Below are 13,863 nucleotides of genomic sequence, written 5' to 3' on the forward strand. Positions count from 1 at the left end.
GGGGGGGGGGCGGCTCTCACGGAGTGGGCCGGTAACGGCGGTCCTGACCCGGTTCCTGACCCGGTTCCTGACCCGGTTCCTGTCCCGGTTGAACCCTCGCAGACCCCCTTCGGCCTCCTCCGGGTGTTCAGCGTCGTGATCCCCTTCCTGTACGTCGGCACGCAGATCAGCAAGAACTTCGCGGCGCTGCTCGAGGAGCACGATATCTTCGTCCCGGAGGACGACGACGACGATGATTAAAGGGTGTGTCATTAAGGGCACCAGCAGGCTCGTGAGTTGTGCTTCCTGCTTGGCGCGGTGCAGGGAGAGGCTCGGACGAGGAAATAGAAGGTTAAAAGCAGGGACATGTACAGCTGTATTGCCTCTGGCTCTGAACATCTCCGTTCTCTGATACTGGGGTAGGCCAGGTTGGTACCTGAATGAGAAATCTCCACAACACACATATAAACTATGATAAACCGATGGTGCTTTACATCGTGACATTAGAATCAGAAGTGAACTGGTCAGTGAGGGATTATAGGTCTGTCCTGCAGGCATAAAAGAGCGACATTGTTACTGACGTGTTAATGGCCACCTGCTTGGCAGTCTTCTAACCCATGACTTTTAAATAAGAATCACATACTGTATGAAATTGTGATAGAGAAGTGAAAAAACTTGAGAATTCCAGAACTCGTTAGATCAAACTGTCACGTGGGTGCTGATCTCTGGAGTACTTGACCATTCAAAGGAAGAGTGGAATAATTCACCTCTACCTACAGCACACCACGCTTCCTTCTGTCTGATGTTACTCCATTTGGCTTGGCCTTGTGTAAAGACTTTAGTTTGTTTGTATTTCTTTATAGACTTCATCAGCGTTTTATAGCTGTGTGCGCGCTGTGCAGCTAAAATCAGAGTTAAAAGGTTGTGAAGATCGCAGTGGCCTGTTAGAAAACCACTTTTTGTAGACCCCCACTCGTGTGGTTTGGAGTTGTATGGACTGGAGCTTGGTGCAGTGTATCTGAACGAGTTTTTATTCTATCCGCAGAACCATAATGGAAGAGCAGAAGGGAGGAAGCCACTGTGAAAGAATTGCTTCCAACATTTGTCATCTGCATTTTGTACCTCCTCAAGGGGACGGGGGGCACTGCATCCCCTTTGCCAGTCAATGTCCTGCACGTGTCGGTGTAAGAGAAATCTGTAGATCAGGAATGGAGGAAGCACTTGATGGGTTCTGCATCCTTGCACACACACACTCACCTCATAAAGGACTGCTTGGGATTCCTTTTATTAGCAATATAGGAAATGATTAAAGAACAAGAGATTGAGATGCATCACTTTGTTTCTGTGCGTTTTTTTTTTTTTGTAGATCACTGCCTGTGACCTAGTACTTTGTCTTTAACCTTTCTACCTTCCTAAGTCTGTTCCAGTGACAAGGTTATTTTTGTATTTTTTTCCTTTTAGAAGACTTCTCTGTAATTCAGTCCTAATCAATGGAACAAAATAGGATCCTAGAGGAAGCAGGAGCCCCACAACCCAGCCCCAGTAAAAGAATGGACTTCATATTAACGGCGGCACTGCAGTTCAAATAACGTTGATTGGAACCTAGCACTATGCAGGTATGCCTGATAGAGACTAGAATTAATTCCACCTCTCTGAGGACTGAACACAGTATTATCAGTGCACAGTAAATGTTAAGTAGGTTTGGTAACACACGAAGTTGAGAACATGAGTAGCAAACCAAGGTGACATGTTTCATAGCATTTAATGTGCGGACAGTGAAGCTCTGAATGCTCTGGCTCCAAGTACTTGTAATGCTGAGATAGTTCGTTACTTCTGTGTGAGTCCTGGTATGTTTATTTTCTTAACTACATGTAAACTTCAGTGCCCCCCCTCTTTCTTTATAAGTATTTGCTTTTGCATTTAGATCATCACATAATAGATTTACAAGGTCTTCTCTGCTGGTATCTTCAGTCTCATCAGACCAGTTGCATAGCAGCTTGACCTTGAAAGGTCAAAGTCAGATGAGTATTTTATTAAAGCCAGAAGTATTACTGGGACAATGCTTTCTCGTGGTTTCTGACCACTATGTCAGGCCTCCTCTCTTGACTGCCCACTTCTCCCTTCAGTATTCAAGTAACTGTTAAAAGGCCAAGTTTCTTCTCATGTCACGTTAGCAGAGCGTATATTTCAAACAGCCACATTTGTGCACTTTCTATTCAGCAGTACTCGGATCTTGAGCTCTCTAGCTTAGATCCTGACAGAAAGGGGAGCCCACAATCCGTAACCCCAACAGCTGTGGCTGAAGGCAGCTGGCAGGGGCTTGAGTTACCCGCTATCTGAGCTGCCCCCCTTCCCCAGACTCGGTTCTTCTGCTCTTGGGAGCCAAACACCTTTCTCCTCTGTACTTGCCGAACATCTTTTCACTGCGTTATCCTACTGCCTCTGCTGGCTCCCTCCTGGCTGCGTCTCTTCAGCCCTGCCCAAGAAACACCTCACTGCCTAACAGTTCTCACGTGGGGATGAAGGCGCCAGTATTTAGGCAAGGATAGAAGTTGGAGAGTACCAGGAGGGTGCAGCGCTGATCACACATGGGAAAGCTCCGGCACTGATTTAGCTGCTGAAAATGCATTCTGCCTGGCCAAAGAACAGATTTTCCTTCCTCTTCTCAGTGGCAAACTGGTAATTCTTGACTCAATTATCGAGGTGATGGTAGGACACTACCTCCTGCTAGGCATCACATGCTCTCATGGAGCTTCCCTGTTCCAGACAGCAGTACAAAAATAAACATTCTTTTTTCCAGGTAATTTAATTTTACAGCAGGGAAATGGACTCTACTGCTCTCTTCATTGTACAAAGGGCTTTATTGGCCTATTGGATTTTGAGCCATTCTCTGCTAGGAAGTAAACAGAGAATAGTTTCAAAGTGATAAATAAGGTCAACAAAGTCATGGCATGAAATTGTGAAACACACGTGGGCCTCAAGCACAAAACCTCTGCGACTACAGCAGCTTTTCCAAAGGCCCGTTCCTGCCTGCTCTTTTTTCCAAGGGGCTCCCACCCACGTGCAGGGCTGCAGGCCGAGCAGACAGCTCCACAACCCGGCTGCGCTGCGGTTATTCAGCAAACACTCCAGGGCAAATGATGAGACAAACCACCCACTGAAAATACATGCGGGCAGAAACTAGGTGATCACAGCTCCTCATAGAGCTCGTTAATGACTTGCGCACACGCCGGGTTCAGATTTAGTCCTTAGGCTCCTAGACTTTTATACAATCTGTCTCTACAGATTTTTTGTTATATAGAAGTTTATTTGTAACACAGGACAGGAAGACACAGAGTCGGTCTGTCTCACGGGTTGTGGCCTGCATAGAATTTGGACAGAAAGTCTTTGGGCTGTGGGGTTTCCGTCTCATGGAAATACCTCATGATGTGAGTCTTCTGCTTCCATACGTGAATGGTTTCTTGAAGATCCATTTTTCCCTGTGCAGACAAAAGATACATAGCAATTAGAATGATTAGAAGAATATTATAATAATGAGACTGCCTGCAAGTTTCACCCACTGCATTACCTTGGACTATGTTTGCAGATTTTTTCCTTTATTTAAAGATAACCTGGCTGTCTTGAAATGCAAGAAATACAACAGGTGAGCATGGCAGCTCTTGGCTGGAAGGTTTCTCATGCTTTAAAAATGCAGAGGTCAGTTATGCTTGCTCAGGCCTCCTTTGAATCCTTACCCTACTCTTGACATGCCGATTAGTCCTTTGACCCGGACAGATCTTAGGGCTAAGACGCAGCGAGGTATGTTAGCACATCAGGATGTGTTGCCACCTACAGAAACCCAAAGCCGGCCTCCCGCAAGGTACAGCCACTCCAGTGTTTGTTTCAGTCAGTTAGGGAAAATACATCCCAATCTAAGGAGGAACTGTAGGGGCCAGAAAGGTCATTTTTAGTGATAAACTAGCTAGCAGCACCTTTTTCCTTTTCTTTGGTTGCTGCTGCTTTCTCACAGGACATACACGTGTTTAAACCACCGTTTTGTTTACCATACACTTCCCCTTTTAAGCATCTGCAAATTGTCGCGATACTGAGGGACAGAAATGCGTGTTCTAGCAACGCTGACTCATGAGCACAAAAACACCCCTGTCCTGCATACTGACGGACCTTCATCCCTTGCCAAAGGTTTGCTGTAACAGAGAAGCCAAAGCCTTCTCCGCGCCGCCCGCCACCCCTCGCGCCCCCCGCAGCCTCGGGGGCCCAGGCCCGTACCTTAATCACCAGCATGTCTATCACCCGCGGGTCCGTAACGTGGGCGTTCTTCACGAACAGCTCCCGCACCTTATCCCGCGCCTGCTTCACGGTGATGTCCAGCTGGTACAGGTGCACTGCGGGGACACAACACGCTCTCGGACACCGCCCGCGCCGCTCACCCCACACCGCCCGCTGCGGGCCCGGGCCGCCCGGCACGACCTTGACCCGGCGCCGCCTCCTGCGGTGCCGGCGGCGCCCCCTCACCCGTGTTGGGCACCTCGCGGTACCAGGCCCGGTACAACTCCCGCACCCGCCGCTTCGCCTCGCCCAGGTCCCGGCTGAAGATGGGCTTCACGGCCGCGGCCCCGCGGCCCGCCACCGCCATCTTGTCAGCGCCGCCACCGGCACGGCTCGGAGCGCAGCCGCCTCGCCATTGGCCGGCCGCGCTGCCGCTCCGCCCTCGGATTGGGCGGGAGGCGCGGGGGGGAGGGGCAGCGGGGCGGGCCGCGCGTAATGGCGGCCGGGGCGGAGCTCGGTGGCGGCCAAGAGGGAGCGCGGCTGAGGGCGGCCCCGGCCGTGCCGGGGGTGGGCCCGCGGGCCGGAGGGGCGGTGGGGGTCGGTGTTACTGCCTCAGGGCCTGCCCATGGAGGACCCGGACGTGCGGGTCCCCCGAAGTCAAAATCTTAACGGTGGTATCGAAAATTCGTTCACGCCAGCAGCTTCTGCTTCCAGAAGTTACCGTCAGAAAAATAAAGGCGTGCACGCACATACGCGGCTTCAGAGGGGTTTTTAGTTGTGATTATGCACAGAGGCCCCTTTCTGCTATAGTTAGCTACCAGTCTGAACATCAAACCTTTATTTTTTTTTAATAATTACGTTTTTAAGGATGAGCCTGAACATCAAACCTTAATCGTTTTGCAAACCTCAGAAATGCTGCAGGAAGAAAAAGAACGCTGGCTGTGAAACGCGCGTCTAACTTCCGAGCAGTGCAGCTCCATGGCCCGGTGCCAAACCTGCCCAGAGCTGACTGCATGCAGTGCTGAGGAAAAGCCGTTCCGAGGAGCTATTTAGACAGGAGATGGTCAACCTAAGCACCGCGGTTCCTCTTGAAGCAGATTTGCAGGAATTCCTGCATTTCAGAAATTACCTGCTTCTGTGGCTGAGACACCATACTGATTATTTGTGTACTCCTCCTTGGTACTTCCTCCTGCTTAAGGCATAGCATAGCATAAGGGCATTTGTCCAGGTTAAAATTTACTTCCTTTGGAGCAGTAAACGAAGGCAATGCAGTATGCGTGGAATAAACAGCAGTATGCAATAAACATGAAGCAATGAAGGGGATACACGCGTATAGCTTTTTCAGGGGCACTGCTCCCTGTAGTCCTGCTGGGAAACGCCTGGTCAGAGCTGAAGCTCTCGCCCTGCCCACCACCAGCGCACGCCGAAGCAGCTGATGATGGGCCCTGGATGGTTTTTGCAGGAACCAAGCCAGAGCTGAGCTGCCCTGGGCACCCGGAGAGAGGCAGGCAGAGGCACAGCAGGGAGGCAGACAGTGGCTCAGTAGCAGTGGGGCTAGCAGGGAAGGGAGGTGGCCAGGAGCTCTTTACAAATTGTTCCAAGGTTTGTTCGTTTGGGATTTTTTCCTCCTAGAATTGGCAGGACCCCAGGGTTATCTTTCACCCCAGATATCTTAGTATTTCAGTACACAATAAGCCAGGGTTAATACCCTCTCAGCAGCCATGTGCTCAGTAAACTGTTTCTGCAATGAGAGCCCAAAGTACAGCAGAACTGGTTTACTGGTTATATGCATACTTGCAAATATGACTGTCACCTGTAACATGCTATGGCTGTGTGATACAAGATCCAAGACTGGAATTAAGCTGCATCGTATATTGGGCTACAGCCTTCTTTACACTGCTAGGGATACCTGCACAAATTTGGGCAGTCTTAAGTGGAACTCATCCTGCCTAGACCTGCAGCATTTCTGATGGCATCTGTGGTGGTCTCTGAGTGAAAGGGGAACAGCGTGCAGTTATCTTGGGATAGCTTGCAGCTTGTATGGGTGTGGGGAGTTTATGAGGGCAAAGTGGCCATCCTTCCGTGGCCTGGGCTCATCCTCGGGGAGCATGAAGGTGAATTTCTGCAGGAGAGTGGTGAAGAAGATGAAGAGCTCCATCCTGGCCAGCTGTGCCCCCAGGCAGACACGTCGACCTGCAGGAAGGAAGCATCCATGAGAGAAGACGTTAAACCACACTGGAATCACTGTGGGATGAGCAACCTCTGTGTGCAGACAGAATGGATCTAAACAGAGAATCAGAAGCTGCTTTGCTCAGTATGGACAGAAGGAAGAAGGTGAGAGTGCCTGGTTACCTATGTCAAAGGGGCCCAGACACTCACAGCTAGTTAGATGGGGACACCCTGTCTGTTGTGCACAGCGTCATAGAGTAATTTAGGTTGGAAGAGCCCCCTGCAGGTCACCTTCTTACCCCCTGCTCAAATGGAAAGATGGGGAAAGAGACAACCCCTGGACTTGCACTTCCCAGGAGGCAGATCACTGCTTGTGCTGTGCACCTGGCTTGCAGCTAGATCCTCCCCTTCGATTTACCTGCTGAGAAAGGCATGAAGGCCTCCGGTTTCACAAACTGCCCATTCACGTCCAGGAAGTGTTCGGGGTAAAACTCATTTGGCTTCTTCCAGACTGACTCATCCTTCAGCACGGAAGACAAGTTGGTGATGACCGTCGTCCCCTGCACTCCTCCACAAGAGGAAACAGCTTACATGAGAACAGCAGAATTATCTTGGCAAGATGGGTCAGCGCTGGCCCCTCTTTAGTCAGTCTCTCCCATCTAATAGCAACCATCACTAGATGCTTCAAGATATGGCACTGAGCTCCTCTTCTGTATCTTAGATATAGCGGAGGTAAAGCAGCGCACTTTTCCAATGACATGCTGCCTGCCCTATGCACCTGAAGCGTTTGAACTTTTGCAACTTATATCCTTACAAAGGCCATGGCCGCAAATGCTAATTTCATGGTTACATAGTGGAAACAGCTTCTGCTTCACAGATCCTTCTGGACTTACTTTGTAGCTGGAGAGAAAAAGCTAATTGACAGACTTCAAAGCCCAACTTTCACACATGGAAAATGGCAAAGCTTTTTTGTTTCCCATGTCAATGCTTTAAGCTTAGTGGAGTTACTGCAAGGCTGAAAAAAACATCCCAGGCTTGTATTGCTACCAGCACTGCCAGGACAGAGCGTTCTTGATTCCTGTCACAGTGTCAATGGACCGAATGCCAGTGGCAATTGAATAACTTCGGAGATTTAACTACTGCCGTCTCAGGAAAGGCGGTAAGCTGGTCTCATGTGCCTCCAAAGAGCCTGTCAGGCTGTCCTAGTTTCTTCCTCCAACACAGGCAGTGAATGTCACAGCTCATTGAGAGGAAAGCAAACCTTTGCACTGAGCTGCCAGTACAGTTGGGTTCCCACATAACTAGTGTAAACCTAGAGCACAAACATGTGCATCTGTCTAGTCTTAGCATTTCAACGTTCCCTGCTTCAGTGCTTGTCAGTGACTGTGATTTGGGGCTGGAGATACAAATGTGCAAAGTTGTGTCACCCACACCCTAGGCCTGGCATTTGCACAGGATGGGGATGCTGCATGGCCCGTCTGGCCGTGCTCACCTTGGGAATGAAGTAACCCTGAAGCTCGGTGTCCCGGTATGTCATGTGAGGTAGCCCAACAGGAGCGATGTCCCCACAGCGCTGTGCCTCATGGATCACGGCATTGGTGTAGGGCATGTTCACTTGGTCCATCATGGTGGGTGACCTCTCTCTTCCAATCACCGTATCAATCTCTTTGTGGATTTTACCTGGAAGCAGCACAGCCAAGGACTTAGAGCTCCCTTAGCTGAACAGAGGGGGCTGGTACAAGTTGGAGGAAAGCTAGCAGCATGAGTTCAGTAGGCACTGCGAGAGCAGGACAAGCAGTTACAGAAAGGAACAGAAACTAAAGGAGAATGCCTTTTTTAAGTTGTTCAGAAAAAAAAAAGAAAAATAAACAAAACAAAACAAAAACTCTGTAACTGTTATTTGTGCACAGTGTCTTTCATAAGGGTCTTGGCACTTGACATGCTACCTTATCCCTCCTCAATGTGGCTGGAAGTATACTTGTGCAGGCAGCATTTGAGAGTTAAAACAAATTAGCGTCTATTCTGAGTATAGGAGGGAGGGTTCCATGACCACTGGAAGTCCCCAGGTAGCCTTCAGTGTGAAGGAGAGTGAAGTTGCCCTTCCAACTCGTCTTTTCATCAGGGCTTCCCCACCGCCACCACTGGGCCTGCCAGAGCAGCTGTATCGGGGGAAGTGTTTCTCCTGGTTTCTTCTAGACCAACAATCACCAAAGCTGTTTCTCCTTGCAAAAGCCCCAAACCATGGACAGGAGATGTTGAGTGTCCTTACAGAGAAATGAGGGTTGAAGGGAACATACCGCACCTCTGCCTGTCCTCTCACTTACTCTGTGTTTCTGGGTGCAAAAGCATGTACAGAAATGTCCACCGGAGGGTGGTGGAGGTGGTGTCAGAACCAGCTGCAAACAAGTCCGCGGTCACCAGACGAAGGTTGTTGTAATTGAAGCCATTCTCTTCAGCCTCCTTACCCTGCGGAGAGCAAACAAGTGTGTGATAGGAGCAAAGACTATGCTGACTAGCTGGGGAGACTAGCTGGGGAGAAGACCTTATTTCAGAGCAATGCTGAGAAGCACTGGATCCACTTTTGCTGACCAAGAATTTCATTGGCAGAGAAAAGCACGACAGAGGCAATGGTCTGTGTATGACTGATGTGCTCCAATATCGCTGTTAGCAGAGTATTTGAAGGTCATCGGTAACCTCCCACAGCCTGCGAGGTGAACATTGACTCCTGCCTTCAGGACAGAAGTAAACACCTTGCGCTCCCAGCTCAGCAGGCCACTGCCACTTACTATAGCGTCCTCCCCCAGAGGAGGTGGCACATTGTTAGTCAGGCTTGATCAGATCATAAAGCCCACGCAGCAGCGAGGAGGCTGCATTGATGCGGCAAATGCAAATTAACAGTATTTTGAGGGGGCTATCTGTAGCTACGCATTACGGATTCTCACTGCTTCTGCCCTGGTGTTTTCTTACAATCAGGGGGGGAAAATCAGGGTATCATTGCTGCCTATTAAGTCTGCAACACCAATTTCAGCAAAACCGGTCTCTCATCCAAATACTAATTGAGCTCAAATTTGCTAGCATATGAGATATGACAAGCTCTCTGCATGAGTTCATCTGCTTGTCTTTTCTAATCCTTTTTATACTTTTCTTTCCTAGGGACTAGCTTCTGCTGAGTTATTCTGTATATTTTGATGCTGTCTTAACATGGATAGCAATTAATGAGGCATTTAAGACTCCGCTGTTATTCAAATAAAAGAACTCTGGCGAGGGAGCTGTGGGACTGGCCTGACCGAAGTTAACCCAGTGGAGGGATTTATCAGACCGGCTTCTCAGGGGACCTCAGTAAGCAGGATAGGGATGTGACAAGAGGGAAGGAGGCCAGGCTCAGTCCCCCCCTCCCCCAATAGGAATGCTCAGTGCAGAGCACGTTAGGTCATGTTGCTCTGCTCTGACATCAGTCGTTAAGGCACGGACAAACAAGGGATCTTGCATGTCTGACTTGTCCACCAGTGCAAACTTAGACATATTCATGAATTCTCAAGTATTGACTTTTAAATGTCTTCAAAATGGTGTAGGCTGGAAAGAAGGGAGGTGCCAGACACTGGGGGAAAAATGAGAGTGGAAGGTGGGGACAGGAACATCAGCAGATTATATGACTCCTGAGGACAATCAAGGAGGGCACAGCATGGAGAAATTAACACTCAAGATATGAAGTAGAATGCAGAAGTAGAAAAATACTTAGTAATGGTCTTTAGAGAGCTTTATGACAGAAGTCAGCTTTCATCAACAAGCTCAAAGAAGTAGAGGAATTGCTCCTGGGCTCTAAGGTTCTGCTGGTCTCTCCCTACCTTCGACATTTCCTTTAAAAATGCATCAGTGAAATCACGGGTGTATTCAGGGTTCCAGGTCTCCGTGTGCTTTTGTATGAGAACGTCTATGAAATCCATGTATGCCTTTTGCCCTCGAAAGACCCTCTGCGGCAGTCCAGGGATGCGCAACAAAATGGGCATCACATTAAGAAGCTGGTAGGCCAGAACCAGAGAGAAAGAGACAAGATATTACGTGATGCAAAAAGAAAAATAATGAAAACACAGTGCTCTCCAGCGACAGAGGGCAGCCTCTTACAGAACATGCCACACTTCTGTTACCTGAGTCAGGAATCCAGCTTCTTCACTCAGCGAGTTTTCAAACAAAGCTACCATTTTCCTGAACACCTCATCACCGTAGTCAAAACGCTCTCCATAGATGATGGTGCAGATCATGTTGCAGACTGCATTGTTTACGAGAAAACGTAAATCGAAAGGACGACCTAAAAACCGAAAGGGAGACCAAGCAAAGAGGCTAAGCAACATCAACCTATTGCACCTCAGAGTTTGGCTACAAGAATACACAAATACATCCTTGATGTTTTCAAGAGAAAAAAAAAACAACACACTCAAAGTACAGGAAGAGAAGATCTTCTCATCTCCTACTGTGGTTCGGTTGGTCATTATTTAAGGGAGAAAGCTCCCAAAGAAAAGCTGATTTGCAGGGTTGTTCTGCCACAAGCCAGATAACACATCTCTTTGTGTCTAGATGGCAGGTGATGTGCTGTGAACACTTCACTTTTGGCATGTGTGATAATATCACTGTGTTCCACCAAACGTCATAAAGGTAACAGTTATCAAGCCGTGGGAATAATTATATTTTACCTCTGCTAATTTCTATTCATGTCCTATTTCAGATTGATTAGCTTTACAGTAGCCCCAGTGTGCCAGGTAGAAGTGGCTTCAAGGCAGGGCAGGATCAGTAACTATTATGCCGATGGACTTGAAACACTGCATGCATATGGGAGTGGCTGTATAAATACTTCTCTCTCTGCATTGTTCTATTGCTTTTTCCTATTTCTGATTGTTTTGTTTTGTTTTGATTTGTTTTGTTTTGTTTTGTTTTTAAGAGCAGTTTGCCCGTCCTTCTGGATGCGACATACCTTCTTCTGCTTTGATTGCAGAGCACAGGAATCCTGCTTCCTCAGTCACTCGCTCCTCCAAGGATTTCTTTCCCATTCCAAAGTCCCTCAAGGTAGAGAGTGTGAATTTCCTTATCTCCTTCCAGACATGCCCATATCTTGCTACAACAATCCCTGGAATTATGGATGAGCAAGAAATGTCAGGAGCTCTGACACGTACATCATGCAAAGTTCACTAGAGACGAGCAAACGTGAGTTTGGAGGTACAGGTCTGTAGGGGTAGATGAAGGGGTCTGATCTTGTACAGCCTATTCACACAGCCATTCCAAAAACTTACTGCTGCACCTTCTAATGCAGCTACATGCCTAGCAAAAGTGGAGGGGGAGTTCAATGAGAACTTGTGCCAGTGCCTGCAGGAAACGCCCATTTCCAAGGGACGTACCTTCAGATTTATCTCCGTAGCCCACATGTTCATACATCGGGAAGTACGGCCGGTCAGCAAAGTCCTCCGCTTTGTGGACCAGGGCTTCCTTCACAGTTTTGTACCCATTCAGCACTACCAGGTTGGTCCAGCAGTTCTGCAGGCTGAAGATGTTTCCGAACTTCTTGTGAAACTGGCAAGATAAAAAAAATTGGCCCTGAAAGTGACCTCACACCTAACAGTGCTGGCCTGTAATGTCCAAAATATCCCTGTAGCCTTCCTTAGGGCCTTTACTATTTAGGGGTTTGAACTGCTTTTATTAGGACCTTTGACTATTGTCTTTGCAGTGAAACATCTCAAAGCAGTGTGGAACACCAGCTGAAGCAGGGAGCAACGCACTGCAACTGGCAAGATCTAATATACAGCTATCCAGCTCAAACTGTTGCCAAGAACATTGTGCAAGCATTCCGAATTTTGTTCGACAACACAAGGTCAAGGACCTCTTTGGGGATTTTCAAATAGTGCATGCTCAACAACCCGCTATTTCCTAATTCTTGGATTTTGAATACTTTTTGTTTTTTATCTGTCTCTGAAAACCTAGGCAGTTTTCTAGTTAGTTTTGAACTAGTTTTGAGTTCTTTTTGCTAGAAGGAAGTACGGATGATAAAGTGATGCGTAGTTTCTTTACATGCATTTGTTCCTAAAGATTGACCCAAAGCCCAGCTCCCAGGAGCATGCTTGGAAGAGGCAGCTCCACGCTGGAGTTTCAGGTCAACTTTATCCCCAGGAGGAACAAACACATCTAGTAAGACCGGTAATTCGCACATCCCCCACATCTGCTGTGATCTATAAAAGACATGAAGCTGACAGCAGGATGATTGCACAGGTAACCTGTCAGCTGTACACTCACCCAGCCCACAGCCTGACGTGGAGCTGAGCCTCCTCGAGGAGGAGAAGCCCTGCCACTGTACAGGGGCTCCCAGGAAGCCAGGCTGAAGCTGCACTGCTGGTCAGTAACACTGAACGCAGTGCCCAGGAGCGTGCTGTTGGAAGGTGGTGTCGTAGTAGCGATGCTCACAAAAAACACATTAGTTATCTCTGTTTTCTTTTTCCTTCTCTCTCTTTCTTTCTTTCCCTCTTTCCCTCTTCATTTCCATACTCTGAGCAAGTCAAGGAACTGAAACACTCTGAGTGTATTTGCAGTGGGATTGGAAAGGGAATTAGTACCTCACGGGCACTAGAAATACATCATTAAAAGTGATTACTGGTCAAGACTGCAGTCAGCATGACCCCGATTTGATGCGATTTGAAAATGGTAATCTTTTGGACTATATGAAGGCAAACAATACAAATGCTGTATTTATTTTCTCCATTTGGTGGATTTTGGACAGACAGCTGAGCAGTGTTGTCCTAAAGAACAAAAAGGCCTTTAGAGTTTGCAAAGTAATCTGCTGCAAGCTGTGCTGTGCTTTTCCCTGGAGAAAGGATAAGCCCTGACTTTGAGCAGGAACGCTACAGACATTTTGGGCACTGCTGCTGGGACAAATCCCGATCTCTTTAACTGGAGCAGCCCCACACCTGCAGGCATGCTGGAGTGCCTTACGGAGAAGCCTGCCATTCCCACCACCACGTCCCCAGCCCGCAGGCTGCCCCGAGGGGATGGCTCTCACCTTGTTGAAGGAGAGGTGCGGGTTGTGGAAGTCGATGTACAGCATGGTCCCGACGAACGGCAGCGACATCGGGCCTGGCGGGTAATGGCTCCACTTCTTTCTGCGCTTCATGAAATCAAGAAGCAAGGTAAAGACGGTAAGGAAAATTCCCAGCACAGAGATGTTGCTCCAGTAAGATGACAGCCACAGGAGCAATGTCATTTTGTAGCCTGTCTGCTCCTCGGTCTTCCTCTTTTGACCCAAGACTGTTTCTGCCTCTCCCTTCTGCCTCTTTCTCGGTTCTCCTGCTTCCCTCCCCAGGCAGCTGTCCCTTTCCTTGCTTCCTCCTGTCCCCTCACTCTCCTTCTCTGTCTCCCTGCTCCTCTCTCCCTGCAGCTTCTGGCTTGTGAATGTGGAACTTGGCTCTGTCCCCA

The 13,863-nt window shown here is 48.5% G+C and overlaps 3 protein-coding genes across 4 annotated transcripts in view; 1 reads left to right on the forward strand and 2 right to left on the reverse strand.

Moving 5' to 3' along the window:
- Positions 1-5,718, forward strand: part of PHETA2 (PH domain containing endocytic trafficking adaptor 2) — an 11,179-nt gene extending 5,461 nt beyond the window's left edge. The window contains exon 2 of the transcript XR_004753384.1: positions 5,708-5,718. The gene's annotated coding sequence lies outside the window, so the exon portion shown is untranslated. The remainder of the gene's footprint in view (positions 1-5,707) is intronic.
- NDUFA6 (NADH:ubiquinone oxidoreductase subunit A6) lies at positions 2,822-4,651 on the reverse strand. Its single transcript, XM_035335185.1, has 3 exons — positions 4,492-4,651; positions 4,246-4,361; positions 2,822-3,458 (listed from the first exon to the last, which is right to left on the reverse strand). The coding sequence occupies exons 1-3, from the start codon at positions 4,610-4,612 to the stop codon at positions 3,327-3,329; spliced, it is 369 nt and encodes a 122-aa protein (XP_035191076.1). The 5' UTR covers positions 4,613-4,651; the 3' UTR covers positions 2,822-3,326.
- Positions 5,719-6,005: 287 nt separating the features above from the next.
- On the reverse strand, positions 6,006-13,863 carry LOC118171751 (cytochrome P450 2D17-like). Of its 2 annotated transcripts, none has more exons than XM_035335148.1 (9): positions 13,451-13,862; positions 11,802-11,973; positions 11,381-11,533; positions 10,560-10,720; positions 10,260-10,433; positions 8,739-8,880; positions 7,907-8,094; positions 6,833-6,974; positions 6,006-6,438 (listed from the first exon to the last, which is right to left on the reverse strand). In XM_035335148.1, exons 1-9 carry the CDS (start codon positions 13,649-13,651, stop codon positions 6,260-6,262), a joined length of 1,512 nt encoding a protein of 503 aa, XP_035191039.1. In that variant the 5' UTR covers positions 13,652-13,862; the 3' UTR covers positions 6,006-6,259. The 2 variants fall into 2 exon arrangements, 1 of the variants encoding a protein (XP_035191039.1); XR_004753365.1 differs by having other exon boundaries at positions 6,300-6,438; positions 6,833-6,982; positions 13,451-13,863.

Source organism: Oxyura jamaicensis, chromosome 1 (genome assembly GCF_011077185.1).
Source record: "Oxyura jamaicensis isolate SHBP4307 breed ruddy duck chromosome 1, BPBGC_Ojam_1.0, whole genome shotgun sequence".
NCBI lineage: Eukaryota > Metazoa > Chordata > Aves > Anseriformes > Anatidae > Oxyura > Oxyura jamaicensis.